Below are 22900 nucleotides of genomic sequence, written 5' to 3' on the forward strand. Positions count from 1 at the left end.
GGAAAACAATCACTTTTTGAAAAAAAGCTCCGACCCCATCACTTGCGGAGATTTTTTGGAATGTGACCAATTGAAAATTGTCCAACTGTTTGCATGGAAACTGGGAAAAATGCGACTTTTTGAAAGGTGCTCCGACTCCGTTTCCATAGAAGCGCAACTTTTTGTAAAAAAAAAAACGACGCCGCGTAAACGGGGTAAAACACAGCTCTTCTGAAACGACTCCTGTTCCTGGGTCGCCCTGACATTTGAAGACACCGAGACTCAAAACATCAGACTCAGAATTGAATGATCAAAAACCCGTGACATGATACCTTTCTCTTAAACCAACTCGTCAGTGCTGATGCATGATGGGAGCGTTTGTTCCGGAGCGGAAGCAGGTAAAGAGTCCCTCCGAACAGCGTTCTGCACTCTGCTAATGTCTCACGCATGTGTGTGTGTTTGCATGCAGTAAAGAATGTGCGCACACACACACACACCCGATCTATAAACATTTATCTCTTCATGTCGGCGGACCTCTGGATGCTGCACACCAAAGTCCCCCCCCCCCGCAAAACGTCGCATGCATCAATTATGACGAGAAATGGAGGAATTGGCGAGGGTCGGCCGTTCTCCCCCCCCCCCCCGGAGAGACGGGGAAAGAAGAACGTCACGCAGAAAAACCCTGCAGCCACCGCCGTGTGATTAAGGACCGGGCCCGCGCCACCGTGGGGGGGCTGAATTATTCACGCTGCAGGAAGAGAAGTGGATGTTGTTTCCACACATGTGCGCTGCGGAAGGGGGGGGGCGAGAACGCCTTTCGTTTACCGTCTGGGGTCTCGATTATTGGCGGAGAACGTGCGTCGGGGTCCGACCACCTTTTTTACACACACACACACACATTCGCCACCATCGCTCGTATTGCAATTCTTTATTTCCGGTTTTCAGTTACAACTTCTGTTTATGTTCTGTACATCACCGAAGGCACACAAAAACCAAAAGAAAAGAGATAATGGAACCGAGGTATGTACAAAATATACAGAATAAATAATCCGATCTAGGTAGGTAGAAAAGCTACGGGGTGTGTGTGTGTGTGTGTGCTTACACGGACTGTTTTGAATGGTGAATTGTATAAATCCTGAAATGTCGCAGCGACGGTCCGACGTCAACAAAACTCAATAGTGGCATCTCTCACGTGCGCACACGCGTATATACACACACAAGTGGCTCATTCCATCTGGTACAAACGAAAAAAACAAAACAAAGTAAGAAGTTTCAGCAGGACTCTTTTTTGATTGTCATGCACCATCTTATGGCGTTTGATTAGTGCAATGCATTTTGTACAAGGTTACAGTTGTGGATATAGTCGAAGTGCACTACTTAAACCGACTGAAAGGAAGAAAAAATAAAATAAAATATATATATATATATATAGATAGAAATCTCAGCTGTAAATAAATATAGATCCTCTGGCTGCGGGTTCGATCGGTCGCACCGGCTTCCTAGACCGAACGGTTTATCCAACGGAGGAGTTGGCAATTTGCCGACTCGACGGGCGTTTCTGGTCGGAGCGTTCCAGCTGGCTCGCGTTGACAAGAGGCCGTAATCAGGTCACGCTGATTAAAAAAAAAAAAAAAAAAAAAAAAAAAACTGCAGTTCTGGGTCAAGTGGTGATTGGAATTCACGACTTTATCCTATAAGATGTAGACAAGAGGTGGGGGGTGGGGTGGGTGTGGGGTGGCGGTGGTGGGATCGATTCGTTTGGCTGCCGTGGAAATCTAATCAATCGTAGAAAACAAAAAAAAAAATAAAACATCATTTGGCCCAATGTGTTGCACCTTTTCAACAGAAGAAATCAACCAGTTACATTCTGTGCTACAGTTAAACACACGTGCCCATGATATAATATAATATATATATTTATATATATATATATTCTGTTTCACGCTGTGTAAAGTAGAAGAGGGCAAACAGGACAAAGGCACTTGGTTCAGACTGGATCTGGAATCGCCGTCTGCTCAGTTAAACGCAGTCTGATGCTCCAGGACCTCCAGGTAGTCCGGCTCGGTGTGCAGGTTGGCCTTCAGCTCAAAGTACTCGTTCTTCGTCTGCTCCAGCATGACCTTGCGCGGCCGCGCGTACATGATGGCCTCCATGAGCTTCAGCTCCTCCTGGTGGCCCGGCACCTGCAGGTCCACGGCCGACTGCAGCTGCGGCATGTTCTTGCGCAGGTACTCGGTGATGCCGAGCTGCTGCAGCTCTTTTTCCCGCTCCAGGAGGTTCCGGTACAAGGAGCCGGGATTCCCCAGCGTGACGAACTCCGCCGGGCACTCCCCGGCCGCCTGGCGGAACTTGGGGTTGCCCGTGAGCGGCGAGGTGTTCTCCTTCTCCATGATGCTCCGGCAGAGGTGCTGCTTGCCGCCGGGCTCGTCCACGCCGTAGTCCAGGTCGGCGTCCTTGTGCTGCGAGCAGTAGGTGGGGTTGCGGCAGATCTGCACGACGGGGCTGTGCGAGCGCTCCTCGTACAGCGCTGCGGAGCCCGTCCGCTGCGTCAAGGTGTGGTGCGTGGTCTTCTGCCCGTACATGCTGTAGTGCAGGTGTATGGGCGAGCTGCCGCTGGCGCTCTCGCGTGGCTGCTCCTCAGCCGCCTTCCTCTTCGCCCGCCGCCGCCGCCTCCGGTGCACCACGAACACCACCAGCCCCGCCGAGCAGAATATGACCATGAGCACGAAGACGAGGAGACTCAGGATGAGCACCGAGAGCGGGATGGTGTCCGTGAGGGCGAGGAAAACGTTGCGGTCGCCGCCGCCGTCGCCGGGGCCCGCCGTCGCCGTCACGCCCTCCTCCCCGATCGCCGCCGGGTGGTACGTCCCCAAGCCGGGACACAGCGTCTCGTGACGGAGGCTCCGCAGCTCCGTCTGCATCACCTTCTTTGGCGTGTGACACAGGATGGAGCCCACCACCGCGTCCTTCCTCAGCTGCTCCACCCACTGCTTGAGGCTGAGCAAGTCGCAGCTGCAGTCCCAGGGGTTGTCCTCCAGATAAATCTGCTCCAGCGAGTCCAGCTGATCGAGCACGTTGCTCACCGGCAGGTGCATGAGCAGATTCTTCCTCAGGTTGAGCTTGGCGAGCGGCACGTTGCGGAAGATCTGCGCCGGCAGCGAGCCGAGCAGGTTGTTATTCAACGACAGCAGCTTGAGGTTGGGCAGGGGGTTAAAGGTGCCGGGGGCGAGCTCCTTGATGAGGTTGTATTCCAGGTACAGGTATTCCAGGTTGTGGAGTCCCACGAACATGGTGGAGAACAGCCTCTCGATGCGGTTGCCGTTCAAATACAGCTTTTTCAAACCGCTCAGACTCAGGAAGGTTTCGTTATCGACGTAATCGATTCGGTTGTTGGCCAGGTTGAGCAGCTCCAAGCTGTCGTACGTGACGAAATCGTACTTCAAGAGTTTCTGAATCATGTTTCCTGTCATGACCAGCTTAGTGGGGCTTTGCTGGAGGATTCCGATATCCGACACCTTTTGAATCCCCCGGTCCTGACAATGCATGAGAAAGCCCGCCACGGGGTGGTTGTGGCAGGAGCAGTGCTCCACGCACGGACTGCCGGGGACGTGGGACGGCGTCGGCGCCCCGTCTTTGGCGTCAGTCAGCTTGGGGACCTGGGACACTTTGGTGGAAGGAGTCACGACCATATCCAGGGACTTGGACGGCTCCTCCAGGTTGATGTCGGCGTGGGACGGGCAGAGGACGTCCCGCTTGACTTTAGCCAGGATGGTCCCTTTGAGGTGATGCGGCGTGGCGCACATCACGTCCCCGATGGCCGACTGCGCCCTCATGTTCTCCATCCAGATCTTCAGGTGCAGGATGTCGCAGTCGCAGACCCACTCGTTGTCCTCCAGCAGGAGCTCCATGATGCGCCCGATGTGCTCCAGGAAGCCCACGTAAGGCAGCGTCTGCAGCTTGTTGCCCCGCAGGTCCAGGTGCGTGAGGGGCACGAAGCGGAATATGTTGCTGGGCAAAAACTCGATGGAGTTGTCGTTGAGGATCAGCACCTTGAGACGGATCAGCTTGTTGAAGGCCCCCGGCTCGATGACCCGGATGAAATTCGTGTCGGCTTGGAGGAACTCCAAATTCACCAGGCCCTGAAACGTGTCCTCCTTCAAAGTGACGAGGAAATTGCTATTTATGTGCAGTTTTTTCAGCGAGCCGAGCGCGCCGAAGACCCCCGGCTCCAGCTCCTGTATGCTGTTACCCCCGATGTGCAGCGAAAGGGCATTCTTAAGCCCTTCCATTTCCTCCGCGCGCAGCTCCACCAGGTCGTTCTTGTACAGATTCAGGTGGAAGGGCACGCCCGGCGGGACGCTGACTTGTGAGATCCTGCTGATGTTGCGCTGCTCGCAGTTGAGGTGGAGGACGCCATCCTTCCCCTCGCAGGAGCACAGGGAGTCACAGGACTTGCTGGCGGAGGGCGGCGCCTCCGTGGGCCGGGCGTCCTGGGATCGGGCGGCGGCGAGGAACAAGCCGAGGAAAATGACACAGGGCAGCATTTTGGCCTGGGGTATCTGGAGACAGAGAGACGGAGAGAGGGGGCGGAAAAAGAAGTGTTAAATGTCATAAAGAAATAAATCATACAAAATGGCTGAGCTTTGATACGACTTGGTGTCATCCAAGTTTCATGTGTTATAGACTCGCATTGTTGTACGCTTTAACAAAAAATGTGTAAAATCGCATTTATGAGAGCATTATATGCATGAAGAGAAGACACAGTCATCTTGGAAGCATTTGTGCATTGTAGAAACGCCTTAACATAGGAAAAAAAAAAAGAAAAAAAAGAAAAAAAATGGAAGAAGCATGAAAAATATATAGCAGTGGCAAACATTGTCTCCTGCAAGCCTTATTAGGCTGATAGATTTCCAAACACACACTCAAAAGAGGCTCCTATATTTAGTAGCGCGAGAGCAGTGTACATATTAATGTGGCCTGTCCCACTAATGAGAATCCTGAGAAACAGCTTCTGTCTGGATGTGGAATTTTACTCGTGAGTAAATATATATTTCAAAAGTATGATGAGCAAGACTCTTTCCAATGACTCACAGTAAGATAATGCTGCTTTAAAAAAAACAAAACAAAAAAAAAACTGACTTCCTCATTTCTTTGCCCTCTTCCACGAGGACTCATCTGAACTGAAAGTTACTCAGTGTGAGTCACTCGAAAAGCAAAAACTCAGTCGATGTCGAAGTACTTTTCTACCTACAGATATGATAATGAGCAGTGTTTTTTTTGGAAACAGGCGAATGAATTAATCTCGATTTTCCTTTTGTGCCTGAAGTACGCATGCAGTACATGTATCCGGCCCAAAACCGCTCAGCACTCGATGTTCCGTTCACTGGGAAATTTATTCAACAATTAATGTCAAATGTGTATTTATGCCTCCACACCTGCACTCCTGGAAGAACAGCGCCGGGAAGAGCGATGCTCTGTTGCTTACATTTGAATATTTTCACTTTGTGAACATAAATGGGGGGGGGGAGTGAATTTCTTTTATTTCTCAAAACATTCCAGAGTCGGAGGATATATATATACTGAAACATAGATTTAGTGGAGCTTCACAGCGCTGACCTCTAAAAACAGAGAGACCGGCGAAAACAGTCCTTATAAAGCCCCAACCGCAGGGCCGAGCATCACGTCCTTAAATGATTGTACGTCTTCCCAACGTCAACCAATCAAATCTTCACTGGGTATTCTGGAATAAGTAGGGAATGGGAAAGTTCCCAAAGAAGAATCTGCACCCTGTAAGACTCCAACCAACTGCAATTAAAGGTGGAAAAAAAACAACCCCACCTCACTTCAGTAGTTTACCCGATGTAGGTTGCTCGCTACAAGAATCGCAGGAATTCCAAATGTGGAGAAGCGTATGAATAATAGATCTATAGATAATCTTGACCTCACAAGTGCATTTTCATTCTGTGTCAGCGTTCATGAATGGTAATGATGTTGTTCATATTTTTCTTGTTAAGATTACATGATTAACGTGTATAATGTTAGCCTATTGCCATGTCAGCACCCGTAATTTGAAAATGTATATCATTTCTCAATAATGCAGTCTATATTAAAAAAAACAACCTTTAATCATATTTAAAGGTGTGAAAGGTCAGACTTTTATAGCTCTGGTGACAAAACAGCTATATAGTGTATATATTTGGCCCAAATCTATGATTTTTTCAAGAGTAAAATTGGATTTTCGATTCGATTTTCTTTCTCAATGAACTTAAAAATGACTGCAGACATCAGATTTATGGTCAAAAGTGCAACTTTATTTCTGTGATTGTCCTCAGAACTACAATGCATGTTAAAAAAAAAAATCCCAAAATAAAAGGGAAATGAGGCTCCATCTTTCAACAAACTCAAGCTTTAACCCGGGTTTAAGCAAAAAGTGCAACAGCAACTATGGAAACCCTCAAAGAATGGTAGAACGGAACGCGAAAAATAGGGGGGGGACTCAAATTGTTTGCTCTAAATTCGATATATCGGTTAAATAGATATTTTTTCCCAGCCCTTATATATATATATATATATATATATATGATTACAACTCTGTGATTTATAGTTTTGTCCTTAAAGAATATTAAAGATTGCACTCTGACCCAACAATACCACAGTTATTATAGAAAATAGACCGAAAAAAACAACACTGGATTTGAAAAGCTTCAGTTATAATATTGACCATCAATCCATTTCTAGGTGAGGTTGCATAAGTGCAGGTTTTTTTTTTTTTTCCTGGAGTGAGAGTTCTCCCACCAAAGGCTTGAAAGTTGACAGGTGTTCTTGTTAAAAGAATCCCAATAAAATCAACAAAGTTTCACTCCGGCAGGCCCGGGCTTGACGAACTCGAGCCAATCCCACGGTGTTTGTCAGAGACTGACAACCCCTGAGTCACGAGTTCCGACGTCTTAAATAGCACTCGACCTTCCTTTGACATACGTTACAGGAAGAAAAGCCTCCTCCCTGGTGAGAGTAGTGACACATAGTGCACACATCGAGGGGGCGTTCACAGCCGCCTGCAGCCAGTAGTGCTTTCTCCATGTCTTGCCCAATGCGCTGCAGTGTACAATATCAATAAATACTTGATATAAGCAGACTTGCTTGAAGGGAAATATCAGTCAAAGCAAAGAGCTGATGTGAAATATTCCCCGAAGGAGCAACTTTGCTTCTTTTTCTCACTTTTTGCCATGCTCTCATACATTTCTTGTGCTTCTGGGTAAAGTGGGAAAAAATATAGATATATATATTATATATATTGATCAAAACCAAGTCAACAGAATCTTCGATATACTCTAGGTTTTCAGGCGTAGATACTTCAAGGTCTCTCGTAACTTTTCTAACAATTGATCAAGACTCCTCACTCCACAGATTATCGATCTAAATATCAGACACGCCATGAAGGCCTCATCGTCCGGTAAATTAAGAAGAATAATCTTAAATGCTTCTTGCCAAAAGACCATTGACAGTCTACTGATGGACTGAATAATGTCTTCACACTGACGGACTTCTGCGGGGAATCGGCGCCACTTCGGACACAATCAATACTTGAAAACGGAACTTCCTTTCTGTCCAGTCAGCTACTGCGATAACGACATGACTTGCGATAAATTGCCAAACCCGAAAATATATATACGACGTCTCTGTGCTCCAAATAACAGTGTGCTTTCTCTTTTTGGACCCAATTTTAACCAGAAACAATTTTTCACATTTGATATATATATATACAGTATACATATATATATATATATATATATATATATATATATATATATAATAATTTTTTTAAAATTTTTTTTTTTTTTTTTAAACAAGCATCTGTTGGGTTTAATCATGTAACAATTTTAGCCGTTTATATTAATTGTTGGCCCGATGCCAGCAAGTATGAAGTAATGTTCGAAATAAATGAGCCACACATGTAGATCTTTTATTTTTTTTCAGTCTTTCGGGATTTGTATATCACTGATGTTAAGAATTATATACTATACCGTGCTGCCCTCACTGTACGCAAAATTATAGTGATGGCGTTGACATTTTTCTTAAATTCCATGATGATTATTATCCCAGTACATCATTGCAACCGGTGCCATAGGGGTTGCATATGCCAACGCATGTCGTGAAACATATAATGTATTGAAAAATGCCTTCCTTTTCATTCCCTTTCATTATCAGCGTGTTAAAAATAGACATAGCGCCCCGTTCATCACCAGTAGAGAAATACACTGAAACGCCCAGTATAATTTTCTCAGCCCCATTAAATATGTATTGTTTCGACGGTGATGCCGTTCCCACGAAGGCTCCCAAATATCTCCATCTTTTCATTATTTATCTGCCTTTTGCTTGTTTGGGAGTCTGGCGGTGGCCCGGTGCGCTCACCTCGCCGACCCTGAGGGCTTGTAGGACATCGCCAGATTGAAGAAGAGAGACTATTAACAGATGCTATCGCACACTGCATGACGACTGCAGAGGGCAGATATGGAGAGGCGGGTCTTTTCTTCCTCCATTTCAAACAGACTTCTCAAACCGATCCATTTTCTAGGCAATCAATGTTGCATGGGGGACGCAGCGTGACGGATACGAGATCAAACACTCTTCCGGTTTTTGGCTTTTTTTTTTTTTAAAGAAAAAAAAGAAAGAAAGAAAGAAAACGGATTCAAATGTGCATCTCTTGCTGCTCATACAATTCAATTAGGAATCTCCTGAAGCCCTGCGAGATCTCTCCTCATGCACAAGGGCGACGCCTGCTCGCCCTCCGACATGAAAGGGAACCAGAAAAAAAAAAAAAAAAAAAAAATCAAGTGTAGTTGAGGGAGACCTTGACAGCAAAGGGGGAGAAGAGAAGGAAAAAAAAATAAAAACGACGGTGGAATATTTATTACTCAATAGGCTTTGTCCACTTACAAGTCCATAAATAGCAAGTTCATGCTTCATTTGCAATGAATTGCATTGTTCCGGCGCAGTGAAGTGTTTCATAATGTCATGAAGAACCGGCGAGTGTGGCTCCTCATGAGCATGATAGCAAGCAGTTGTGCCGATCATTAGTTCGGGATCTGCTGTGCCCTCGTAAAAACAAAACAAACAAAAAAAAGAGTTCAACTTTCCCAAACATCTCCGAGGTCAGAGGTCAGATTAAGCTACAAGTCTTGCACATGTCAATAATTCAGTGTTTTTTTGTCTTTTTTTTTTTGGCTCAAGGACGTTGAAGCAAGACAGAAAGTCGGGTCGGGTTCACCGCCTCACCTTCGAGTTTTCCCACTGAGCAAAGAGTTCTCCAAATCACGTCTTTAAAGACGTCATTTTCATTCCTCCAGACGACCGTCTTCAGGGAAGCCAGAAAGGGATTTTTGTACGTCTTTCCTGGACATTGCATGGAGGTCCTGTCTGGATGTCCAAACACGACCTCTGGATGACGTGACTCAATGAAATTTTTTTTAATAAATTGCGACCACACCTGGACTTGAACCTAAACCTCTTTTATGGCGGGTAAGACTCCTATCCACTGATTTTAAATGTTTTTGTCACGTCATCCAGAGGTCGTTTGGACGTTTATGTGGCGTCCTGACAAGTCCACGCAATGTCCAGGAAAGACAAACAAAAGAACTTTCCTTCTGGTTGCCTGACGACGTCTTATGGCGGAATGGAAAAGACGTCTTTGGACTCTTTGCTCAGTGGGTCTCTCCTTATGTTCACTTTATGTTCTGCTTCGGCAACCAAGCGGCGTAATTGGGCTCCGACACGTTAGATTAACGGTCACGACTTGTCTACGGAACACCAACCTTTGCTGGTAAACTCGCTGTCTCGTTGGTGACGGCGTTCTCCCCGGCTAATGGATCCCGTTCGGACATTAAGGCGGCGCGACTCCGACAAACGTCTGCACCCCCCCCCCGCGCTTCTTGCGTGTTTAACAAAGCGAGCCATGGGCGAGCTTCTATATCCGCGCGCACATCCGTCACGCTTTGCCGGCGAATCGACACAACGCGGACACGGATGTGAGCTGCACACTTTCCGGTTGACGGTTCAGAATATTATTTTTAGATAATACGAACGTAGCTATAGTCATGTTCTGTCCTCGTCACTGTCAAAGCAAGTAAAGCATGCTCGAGCCACAAATAGCCCATAAGGCAGAAGACTTAATTCCTCTTTCTGTAGCGTGAGGCAACTTGATGTACAAGTATGAAAGGCTTGTTATCCCTAGTGGCACCCGGCAGATAGAACCATTCTCCCCAACTCCGTCAGAAGTGATAAAAGTCATCCCGTGTTTGTGTTTTCAAAAGATCTCGTGGATAACTCGCGGATACTGCCGAATCTTTTTTGGGGAGGGGGGGGGTTTCTTCAAGTTGCTTTCTGAAAAGCCTCACAGTCACCTCAGCATGAGTGACCTCGGTGCTCCCACTAGCGAGGTTACCTGCAGCTGCAGTGATTAATGGATCTTGACAAGAGCGGAGGTTGAAAGGAGCACATTTTTAATTCGCCGAAGCCCGAGCTGCGCCGTCGGGCCCATATAAACAGATGTGTTAGAAAGAAAATAAAATAGTAAAAAAAAATAAAATAAAATCTCCACCCGTGTGACGATCAGACGCTTTGACACTTTCACGGCCAGCACTTTCTGAAGGTGCGGTGTGAAAAGACTTTGGTGTAACTTCCGGCGTTCCCCGGGAAGGAAACCGAAGCACATTTTCCACTCCGGTGGGTTGTTGTTGGGCTTCGGCCACCCTCTCGCATGAACGTGGCGAGATAAACCAACGCAAAATGCACGGCGTCTTTCGCCGCCTCGCTCTGTGCTGGTGGGCCTTCATTTCTGACGGAGAACATATGCACGATGGAACTAATAATAGAACACAAAGGCTGCGTGGAGAGGGGGGGGCTCCACTGGCGAGCGTGATTTAGCAGGCTTGCATTTCAAATGGTCTGTTTAACTAATGCGCGGTAATTAGTTCCCCTAGAAGTGAGCAGGCATATTATGCTGTGTATACAGTGGCGTCGAGGTGTGTTTCGTAAGGAGCCCCATCTGCACCAAACACATGTATATTTTCCAGTCACTGTCCCTTTAAAAAAAAAAAGTAAAAAAAAAAGAAATAGGGATCGAGGGAGAGGGACACTTTTAATATTCAAGAGTGACTCACCAGCAAGACTGGCAAACTGTAGATAAATTTGTTCAGAATACTCGAGCAGCAAAACATCAAAAAAATAAGCATAATTGTTGCAGTTTCCATATTTGTACTTCTGTAAAGTTGTGTCAGGCCTTCATTTTGGGAGACCCTGCGAGCATTCGTTCCTCGCCTTTAAATAGCACGTTGTTTCACATCTTTTTCTTTTTTTTTTTTGATCTCTATCTCGTCTCAATCGGCCGTTTAAAGAGAAGTATGCACCCTCGGTGAAAAGAAAAAAGGCCACGGGCTAATGGTAATGACAGTCTCATGATTTACTCCAGAAATAGGTGAAGATCAGCCGCCTGATAGACAAAAAAGCCCTCAGTCTCAGCGGAGCCACATAATATAGGTGGACGGACCTGCTCGCAGAGGGTAAACAAAAGACGCGGCACCACCTGGGACATTCTGTGCCCCGCGCAACAATGCTAACAAGGCTAATCGCGGCTTATGTTGCCAGGGCCGCGGAGAAAAAAAACAAACAAACAAACCATTTGGTGTAATAAATCTTCATAATTTGGCTTGAAAAAAAAAAATAAAAAATGGTGATGGTTTAAACGTGCTTTTAAACAGAAGGGCCAAAAAACATAAAACCGATGCTAACAAATAAAAGCCACGGCTCTGTGAGAGATTACCGAAGCTTGAGGGTTGTTTTTCCGTACAAGTCTCTTATCAAAAGGTGATAATTGTATGACGACGCACACCTACGGTTGTTCGGAGGGACTCTGCTGAGTTTACTAATTGGACGGGCTTACTGCAAAGTCATGAGCTGTTTGTTTTATGGCCACAGCTGCTAGCGGCTGCGATCATTAGTAACAGCTGAATGGGAGCCGTTCAGGTGACAATTAGCTCGGAAAAGCCTCCGAAAAGACTAAAGACGACTATGTTTTCAAACTCTCATACCTTGTAGGTTGCCCTCGATTGCGTTCTACTTATTATGGATAAAACTCAAGCATCCTGCCGCCTTCCGAGGAGAGTCTCAGACCAGGGGTTGGCCCACCTGTACATCGAGAATGCGACTGGCGAGACTGAGGGAGTGAAATTATGCAAAAACTTCCGTTGCGTTTTGGGGGACGGTTTACACGACAATGGTGCTCGGAGCCGCTAAAAATGCAACTTTTCGGAAACGCTACGTGAAAACAGTGGGGAAAAAACCACAGCTTTCTCGACGGGGGAAACGCTACTGCTGCACACGCGCACCATGGAATAAGAGTGTTGTTTTTAACTTGACAGTAGGGCAGGGCAATTTGGCCATAAAAAAAAAAAAAAAAAACTATGATCTTTTAAAAGTGCAACTCTATTGCTGTGATTGTATTTTGGGATTATTTCTATGCATTTCAACTCTGAGGACAAAGTAAATGAGGCTCCGTCATTCAACTAATTAGAAACTAACTAGAGAAACTACGGAAGCCCACCAGGAATGGGAGAACGGGACGCGAAAAAAACAACTGGGAGGAAAAAAAAAACTTGAATTTTTCAAAATAAAAATCTTTTATAGCAACAAATTCGATAAAACATTAAATCGATTTCTTTGTGCCTACCGTAATAAGAATCCACCTTCTCTCTTCTCCTATTGTTCACGTTTATAGCGCATTGTTTTGTGTAGGGGGGGGTTTCATTACAAAACGAAACTATCCAACATGCTAATTATATCATTTTCAGCGTTTCTATGTAAACGTGAAACTTTTCTTGAAACCAAAATGCGAAAACTATTTTAACTTGAAATATTGTCACTATTTTAGCCAGGAGAAGAATGAAAACGATAGGAGAAGTACCCAAACTGCCGGTGCCCCCAGGTTTAAGCCCTGAGGATTACCTTTGGGTTAACCAATTCAAAACGTATACAAATTTTCCTCAAGCGCCAAGGTCAAACCATTGAACCACCCCAGGGGAAGAATTTGAATGCGTCCACTCAAGGTGGTTTCGAGTCCCATGCAAAAAAAAAAAAAGGTGTCCCTCCTTTGCACAATGAGATCACACAGGCTTAGAAAGTCGGGAGATCTTCCGACTCGTGTTCCCGTTGCGTCAGTCTCCCGATGCAAGGTCGGGTAAAGCGTTACCCCCAGGGTCTTCAAGGGGTTAAAGAAAAAGTTAGAACCGCAAACAGGATTAACGCGGAGTCACATGCCGCCTCGCTCTGTTTGGTAAACGTGCGCTGGCAAGTTTTATCTGTCAGAAGAAAAAGAAACAATGAGAGAGAAATCACTGCTTGGATCGTGTCGCCCCATTCTCCCTCGTCCCTCTCTCTCTCTCTCTGTTCTCGGCCCTCTCCCTGTTTATTCGCCAGACACTTCCATAATTCATTCCCGTGTCACTCTGGGATCAGCATAAGTTGCTTTACGATGCAGAGCGAGTCGGACGGAGAACTCCACCCATCTGACGCTCCCGAGCACACTGATGCAAATTCGCCCGAAGGAGATCCAGCCTTTAGCCGGAGGAAATAACCAGACTCAATTGGAACAGTGGGTATCGGATGCACAGACGGGAGGGCCCGAGCTTCGCGACGGATGAACGGAAAGCGAGTCGGACTTCTAAGTCGGACTTCTAAACTGGTCTAAAGACGGACAGACGCTTGATTTGTGCACGACACTTTGATTGCTGACTAAATACGCTACGTGGTGGCGACTGAGCGCACAAATTGGACTCAAGCACATACGGAAATATGAGGTTCAGCGTAATTGTCTGCTTGCATAACACGAGTAAAGACGGAGACTTCAAAAGGCCCAACTTAAAAGTCTCGTCTCGACAGCAACTTTAATGCAAATTCAGTGTCGTGTTGGGTTTTTTTTTTTTTTTTTTTTGGACACGTCCAGTTTTAAATCAGGTGCTGTGGCCGAGTTAATTGAGAGTCTGATGACTTAACAGATCCAGAAGGTTTGAGGTGACCTGCACCGTCCGACTGAGCAAGACCTTTCAAGACCAATTAAGTGGGAGCGCCACTGAGGGGTGGAGGTGGGGCGGCGGGCGGGCGGGCGGGTGGGTGGGGGGGTGGTAGAAGTAGTTGGACAGCATCCCGAGCTCCTACTTATGAGGGAAAAGTCCAATTTAGAGTTGTGGTTTTTTTTTTTTTCTTTTAAATGCCAAGCGTCTCAAAAAAAAACAAGGCTTGGAACCATAACAAGACGTTAAGGATTAAATGCATCTACAGACAACACGCTGCAGGAGGCCTGCCGGTGCGCGTCGCCGCGTGACAGCGGTGGGGGAGGAACCACGTCTCAAAACAAAGGCAGCGGGGGTGTTTATTGTCCTGAATAAATTTTGCTCGCCGAGCATTTGGGCTAACCACAGACCAACACCGCCAACACGCCACGCTCCCCGATGGATGCTTTTTAAAAAAATGTTTTCATGTTCATGAGGAAATTCGTGGAAACGGACAGATTAGAGGCTCAGTACCTAAAAAAACACCACCATGATGGGTTGTTTTTTTTTATCCCCCTCGTGATCTGAGAAGCAGATCATGAGTCTGGTGTGTCGAAAAAGACTGTAAGACTTGCATGTGGGTTGCTAAGGCTCCAAGTAGGGGGGGAGAAAAAAAAGAAAGAAAAACAACAATATTGAGGAGCCCTGCAAGGACTCTATTGACTCGCCAGACTCCAATAAGAGATGCACTGGCCTGAAGCTCACACCACCTATATTCCTCCTGACAGGGAGGTTTATGGGAAGAGCCGAAAGAGGCTATTCTCTCCCGTGTGTGTGTGCGAGATAACACACTCACGGTCAGGACTCGCGAAAAAGACTGGCTTAAATGTACACAAGGCCCGATGGATCATGTGGGTTTTCGTCCATGGCGATCGCACGCAAAACTATGGAGGTACGGGTCACCGGCGGAGCAGCACCTGGACCAAAAAAAAACTAAAAAAAAAACCTGCGATCTATCCCTGTAATCTAGTTTACCTGTGACTTCATGAGCAGAGAGCAGCGAGTCCTCGCCTCCCTTTTTACCCCCTCGCCCGTCAGAGGTCAACCCCCCCCCCCGACAACAATGGCGTGCGTCCACCGATACTAGGAGGAGGCCTCGACGGGAAGATGCAAGATAGTGAGACTTGTTGCGTCCAGCCAGGGGTTGTTTCATTTCAGCCTGACATGGGATGGCAGATTAGAGCCCCCTGAGTGTGTGAGTGTGTGTGTGTGTGTGTGCTTCTCGTCTTTGTTTACACACACACACACACACAGTGTCCCTCTCTTGCCCTGACCGTCTTATAAAGCTTGCCCGAGCGCCCTGCACTGTTCCCAGGCACCAATTACGGCGGGACTTGTCCCTCTTCCCGGCGTATTGGAAGTGATGTGGCCTGCCCTTACAGGGTCGACACCACCGCTACACCCACATATCCGCGGAGATCCTGCCAGCGCCCGCGGTCCTCCACCGCCATCCTGGAGAAATGATAATTATGACATCCGCCCACTCAAGAGGCAAGAGATAGTTCAACTCTCCTGCCCCTTGTTCTTCGTCTTCTTCTCTCTCTCTCTTTTTTTTTTTTTTGGTTCACAATATATTTGACTGATTCAATATTCTGCCTACTTCCTTTCCACAAGCTTCTACAGATGCATCTGCAGGATTTCTTTCTTTCTTTCTTTCTTTTCCTGTCTGGAAATAGCGTGCATTAATAAAGTTTCGCCGCGGATCCTTCCACCACCGGGCCTGCAAGAGCTCCCTGCCTCCGACACCAGGAAATCTGCAGGCTGCGCGCAACCTGTCAGGCCAATTTCCTCTGGCTGCTTTACGCCGTACAACACCTATTCAAACACATATTTTCTGCTTCTCTCGGCTGCAAACAGTTTGTTCAGCGCCGGTCTAAAGCTCCACTGCGCCGGCTGATATCCACAACAAGTAAACAGTGAGGGGTTTTCTTTTTTTTTTTCATGAAAACTGTGGGGAGGTTCAGAAAATATATATATATATATATATATATATATAAAAAAGAAGCAAGGCCTGTGAATCCTCACAGACTTTCTCAATTCGCCCCGCTACCTTTGTGTCTCCTAAAAAACTCACCAACCATTAATTAATCTCCCATTCGGGCACGTTCAATAGAAGTCTATACGTTTTAAGTGACGGTCCACGCCGTTAAACACCGATCCATCCATGCAATAAATTGGGGGTCAGGACTCAATTATGCCACGTGCAACCCCAAAAAGCTAATTGGACACCACTTTGCTCATTAACGCGCACTTAATTAAACTGTAACCTCCTTGTCTAATCGAAGGGGGGGAGGAGAGCGCAGACTCCGAACACAGGACAAAGTGCAAAGTGATTAAATCCGCCACGAATTCTGCCCAGGGTTTAGTCGATCGCAAAGGAGATCCGGCGCCAGGGCCCCAAACAAAGTGTGAACAATACTTCCACCTAATGAGATGTCTGATTGGCTGCCACAAACCGTGACGCAGGGCCTCAGCTATTAAATATACCTGTGATCAAGCGGGAGCAGGAATTACAACAATGCATGAGCAATAACTATATTTAGCCGCGCGTACAGGACAAACTGGAGTGACCAGGGAGGATAAAGTATAAGGTAGAGCAATCTGTTCCGTGCAGATGTCTGGTGCCGCAAAAAAAGAGAAGAAATGCGCCACTTAAAGCGAAGTTTCAGGGGTGTGTGTGTGTGTGTGTGTGTGTAGGTGTGTGTCCGGATTAACATAAGGCAGCGCAGCGCTCTAGGATACAGTAACTGCGTGTGGCAGGCAGCCAGGTGTGCTGGAGGTAATGGAGCCCCCCCCCCCCCCCCTCAGGAAAACTCCCATGTCCCCTCCACTCTTCCCACAAGCCTGCGCTACTCTTTTTGTCGTTGTTGTTTTTTTTTTGTTTTTGGTTTTTTTTCCACACAGCCGATCCTCTTGGCACAGAAATACGCGTTGATTTATTTGGGGCGCGCCGTGCGTAAAAGTCAAAACATTTGGCACATACTTCAGCCAGTCACAACCTGCCTATTATGGACACCTGGATTCCCCTGTCACCTTTACAAAAAACTAAAATGCGCATTATGGGGGGGGGGGGGTTATATCCAAGTGCTACAAACACAGATGTGGAACCACCGACCCTGATTCTTGACTTACCGACTTACAACGGATGACAAAAGAGGCAGGTTAGTCCAAATGTCACCAGTCCGTGTGTGTGTGCGCGAGGAGGCGACGCATCGAACAGGATTTCACAGTCCTCTCCCTTAAAAGAAAAAGAAAAAGAAAAAAAAAAAAAAAAAACTTCACAGGGGTCCTGGACGGCTCTCTCTAACGATCCCCGGTGCGCACGCAGGAGCCGCCGGTGCGGGTGTCACTCCAGTCCCGGGATGATGAGCGCAGCAGCCCCTGCTCTTCCTTCAGCCTGCACTCCCTCTCCCCCCCCCCCCCACCCACCCCCCTCCTTTTCTCCCAAATTAATTGGAGGGTTGAAGTTGCAGGGATGCAGCGGAGTTGTAATCACACACGGGCGTTTTCTTCCATCCTTGTACAGTCCGTTCGGGATGCGAGGGGGGGAAACGCGCACCAGCTGCCCGCTCTCGCGCCGCGCCGCGCGCTCTGCGTTCTTGAGCAATCTGCGATATATTGGAGTTGCTCTGCAATTTGCATGCTGTCGAGGTGGACCGGAGGAGGGAAAGGCAGAGTCAAGGCGGAAGGATTGTGCAGCAGCAGATCCGGAGGAAACCTTCAAAATTAAAGACGCTTTTTTTTTTTTTGTTTTCCCCTCCTGCACGGATATTCATTGTTGCATGTGACATGCGTCCTGCAACTCCTATGCAACCCACGAGACATTTAACCAACCTGTGCTTTTTTTTTTTTTTTTTTTTAACCATTTACCTTAAAACTGCTCCCAACCACAAGATTAAAAAAATTAAATAAAAAATCAATTTCTATCCGTATGAGAGGCAGAAAATGTGCAGCTTCCGGTCATGTAAGTGCGTAAAATTGGGTGACTTTACAGTTTTAGAAAGCTCCACATCAGTTAGACAGAGCTCCTCCTCATGGAGATTCTCACAACACCAGGGAAGGAAGGAAAAAAAAATCTTGCATTGATGAGCTTTAAATAGCTTTGGATGCAGCTTCATCCAAACCCCATGCAATTATTGATTTTTGGCAAATAGTCATATAAGATGAAAAAATTAAAAACTTAATTAATCTCAAATATATACCATAACAGTACAAATAGAATACATAAAATACAACGTGTCGTAAAGTGACATGTACGCAGCGACCAAATAGTCGACAATTACATCACAATCAATTTTAAATGCAATAATGAAAAATTACAACCATAACTACGAGTTCTGCATCATATGAATGGATAGATAGTTCCGATGCCAGTTAATATTTTTGATGGGAAAACTGCACAAATACTGCAAAATCAAAGTCCCGATTATGTGTTATTACATTATTGATTATAGTTATTACATAATAACCACACAATGTTTAAATACTGGCAAAATGGTATTATGCTATTGGCTCAATTATTAATGGATTCATCGCATTGAAAATGGTCCAAATTATTTGTTGCTGCTCATGTGAAGGGAAACATGGAATTTGTGGGATGAGCATCGAGTGCAATCCAACAATCTGAGCTGAGGATGAAGGACTTTTCGAATTTTCTACCAAACTGATATTGTCGGACATTTTGGTGCTTTGAAGTAGACGACCAGGCACCGAACGGGGGCTCACGCTGCTCCGTGTCCTTGCGCGGGACTCCGAGCCGCTACCGATCTCCAGCTGAGGGGGCGGCTTGGCTCGGCCCGACCCCCTGACCCCCCCCCCCCGGGCTGCGGGAGCTGACAAATCCATCATCATTATTCCAACTTAAAAACGCTGAGAGAGTCTGGCAGATCAAACCACTGTACAAGCAACCTTGGGACTCGACTGATCGCTTTCAGATGCAGCAGGTAGCATCAAACCCCCATCTACCGCTTGAAGCCGAAGTGGCTTTGTGACAGGATTATTGTAAATTGACTCCCATCTGGAACAGAGCGCTTGACCCCCCCCACCCCCCCCACCCCAAAACCCATTAGGTGGTCCGAGGAAAATTACAACCTTGGAAACATATGCAGGCTTTTATTTGAGAGGAATGAAACGCGCCAAGCCGACATGTGATTAATTTATGCAAGAAGAACCCCGCCAGAGGTATCGAGCCGCCCTGATGATATAAGTGTTAATAGCCTTTTTTTTTTTTTTTATCAAGCAGGGGTTGGAAAATGGTTATGCAGGAGACTCGGCCTCTGATAGCTTCCCATTCTCTCTGAGAGTAAATACACCCCGTCCTTTCAGGGCCTCCTTGAAAAACGCTCTCACCTACTTTTCCCTCCCAGGGAATCGTGTTAAAAGCCATTAAGGCTCTTTTGTCAGTGCGTTCTTTATGTGGCGCTCGGCGGCGGCCCAGGTGCTTCATCATAAGTTCGCCGAAATCACAGGAACAGATCAGTGTTGCTTTTCGTTTTCTTGTGTTTGTGGATCGCGGCCACTTTCACAACGCTTGTTCGCGCGGCAATCCTTCACCTGATCTGCTTTGTGGTCACAGAAGGAAGCGCTTTCATCTTACCTTACCCACCTTCCTTTCATTTTTGTGACCAGGACCCGAATCCCTCGTTTGGTGTCCCAATCTGTTGTTTTTGCCGTTTTCGTTACTGAAGAGCTTTCAAAACGTTTTTGAAAACGATGTCGTGAGCATGCGCTGAACAATCGCGTACACGGACACCCAAGACGCTCCGGAAGTTTTGCGTTTTCACTTGAAATCGTTGCCGCGTAAACGGGAATTGAAGTTCACGACCCCAATCTGTGGATTCAAAAAGATAGTCCACAAGCCAATTTCTAAAACTGAGGACATTATTGATGTGACGAAAGTCATCTGAACAACATTTAATAAGTCCAAAAATACGGGTGAAACCTTACAGTGATCGAGGTCTGGTTGAGGGTTCTGGTCTGGATTAATGGGGTGCCTAGAGGTCTTAATGAACATGTCCTAGAATCTGAATGTGACCAAGACCTTAATCTGTGGATTAGTGTCTCGGTACAGCTCAGGATCCTGGTCTGGATGAGTGGACCGGGGGCATATTGAGTAATTGGAGGTCCAGAGGATGAACGCTTCTCAAAGTCTTGAATGTGACCACGACCTTAATCCCGGGTTTAGCATCTTAGCCTTCATCAGTGGAAGAGTCTTCTGAACTTTGGATGAACACATCTCAAGATCTGCGTGGTCAAAAGGGTCTTTTGTTCGGAGGCGTTGGAAACATCAAGACGTCAATTTTCTAAAAATAGGAAGGAATAAACACCATGAGTCATCGCTGTTTTCTTATTCCCATATTATTTAAGTCGGCAGGATCTGCGTGGAACCGACCAATTAGCTCTCCAGTCTCTTCGTTCCTGTGCTGTCAACGCCCGACTCTCCCGCCGTATCCCTTTAATGTTCATTGCCACGGGACCCGTCAGCGTTCTCTCTCTCTCGCTCTTCAAATCACCGAGCCGCTTCGGCGCGCGGCTGCAGAACTGAAGGCAAGAAGTAGGGTGACACTCGCAAAGGAACCGTCTGTTGGCGACCGTTCAGACGCGTCTGTCCCGTTTCCATCAGAATCTGCACGCGCTCAACAGCGAGCGAGGGAACTTTAAAAAAAAAAGAAGAAATAAATTAAATCCCTGCTTTTGGAGTTACCTCTCCGTTACCTCCGTTTATTGACGGGAGCATGGCAGGAGTTGTATCGGCACAATTACGCGCCTCACACTCGTCTGATAAAGCGAGAAAACGTGAGGCTTCAACCAATCTGCTTGGACGTGGGCTGGGGGGGGGGAATTAATAAAAAAAAAAAAATTCGATTTGCCCCCCCCAAAAAGCTGTCATTTCGTCAGTATCTTAGCTACAACTCTTCATATGCATAATTTGTTGTTTTTCTGAAAGTTTGAGTGTCTTCCGCTGGAGTTTTTCTTTTTTTTTACAGAACACTTTGCATAATGGCTGCGTAACAATGTGCACAATTATCATCAGTGCATTCCACAGCTGCTTGCCTTCCATTTTCACAATCGAGGCCCTCGATTTGGGCTGCGTTTTGAGGAAACAAACATCCTTGGCTTTGTGTGGCCCTCGGGGGGGGGGGGGGGGGTCACGGTCACTTGCAATGGTGGAACCAAGAATCTCTTCACAAATAGTAGTGCAGGATCCTCCCGCATCTGTGTGTCTGGTTGGGTTTTTTTCCTACCGTGTCTTGGGCCCACCTACAGTACACACTCCCATGCTGCAGCGTGAGATGTCTCGCATGCTCTGCATCAGCGAGGCTTTTTTTTCTTTTTTAGGGGTGGGGGGCGTAAATTTAGTCTCGCTCCTTTTTATTCCTCCTGTCAGAAGCGTAGCCATCAGAAACAGACTGCGGGATTCTTGCACTGTTCACCTCCTGCACTCAATCACAGGGGGAAAAAAAAAAAAAAACCAAAAAATCTGCAGGGTAGAGCTGTTTCCATACACACCGGTTGCCATAGGAGATCAAGTTTTGACTCTCCCCCCCCCCCCCATCAATGAGGATTTTTTTTTGCGTGAAAAAGACATTTGCAGTCTTTGCATTGATCCCAATATACTTATTATGCACTTTTATTCCCCAACAAAGCGGCAGAAACCTTGTTATTCCGCCCTGTCTGACAGCGCTACACAGCACATTGTGTATTTTTTAACAGGCCGCTCCACTTTTCCGACACTTCGGCAGGGAGGTAAAAAAAAAAAAAAAGTCAGACCCGGCGCAGCTTCGACAGTCAAGCTGCTATTTTAAAGCCCGGGGTCTATTTAGGGTTATACGGTGGGATTAAGAGGAAGTGTTTTCAGGCTACGGATTGTTTCGGATGGGTCACCGGGGTTCAAAATCAGTTTAATAAGATTAGGCCAACTTCTTTTGCAGCGTCAGCATTTATTAATTTCTGAGCATGTGCTGCAAAAAATGATGAAAGAAACAGGAGAATTAGACAGAGTGAATAAAAACAAAAAGAAACATCCTCATCCAATGAGATCCTTTGACATACACTTTGACAAATACGTGCATTACATCACATTAGGAAAAGGTATAACTTTTTCTAATACCACCCCCTTTTACATCGTAAAAATTCCTTTCATTTTTCTTAATTTACGTCAATATTGTTCTATCCTACACCCAAAATAACAAAAACGGTGGACAGTGAAACCCCATAACCCACAATCCCTTGCCTCCTCCATGTATACAGTATTCCCCATGTTATTCTGCAAATCATATATAAAGATCATAACTTTACCAGTTAATGTCCGGAACAGATTTGCAACAAAAAAAAGAAAGTACAACGCAAAAAGAACAGAAATCTTCATAAAACCACGTTTTGTTCCATAGCACGAATGCAGCGTTCCAGACTTAAAAAGTATATCAAAAACAAAATCTTATTCAAACACAAATACATGGAGAAGAAGTACAATGTCAATGCATGACAACACTGAATGCAAAAACGGCACGTTTTCTGTCGCGCGGTATCGCATTTATTCACCTGGTGTGAATTTGACCAGACTTTGACACATCTCAGATGTTTCCGTTGCGACTGCAGCTCTTCCTCGCCATCCATACATCAGGCGGGCGCTCCGGAGAGCCTCTCGGCGAGACGAGGAGCCGAAAACTGCTCCTCTGATTGGTCTGAGCCTCCTCATGCGCTGCCTGCTTCAAGCTAATTCGAAGTGTACTTGTGAATCCGCTGACGGCTGTCGGCTGGCGTACGCTGCACACATAAAACTTCCAAACAAGCGTTCTCCGGTGCAAACCTGGAACCGT

At 46.4% G+C, this 22900-nt stretch overlaps 1 protein-coding gene across 1 annotated transcript; it reads right to left on the minus strand.

The window, feature by feature from the left end:
- Positions 1-1961: 1961 nt before the first annotated feature.
- Positions 1962-17322, minus strand: slitrk6 (SLIT and NTRK-like family, member 6). The gene is made up of 2 exons (XM_080493237.1): positions 17214-17322; positions 1962-4538 (listed from the first exon to the last, which is right to left on the minus strand). Exon 2 carries the CDS (start codon positions 4521-4523, stop codon positions 1995-1997), a length of 2529 nt encoding a protein of 842 aa, XP_080349363.1. The 5' UTR covers positions 4524-4538; positions 17214-17322; the 3' UTR covers positions 1962-1994.
- Between the last annotated feature and the right edge of the window lie 5578 nt (positions 17323-22900).

This window comes from Lipophrys pholis, assembly GCF_963383615.2.
Source record: "Lipophrys pholis genome assembly, chromosome: 23".
Lineage (NCBI taxonomy): Eukaryota > Metazoa > Chordata > Actinopteri > Blenniiformes > Blenniidae > Lipophrys > Lipophrys pholis.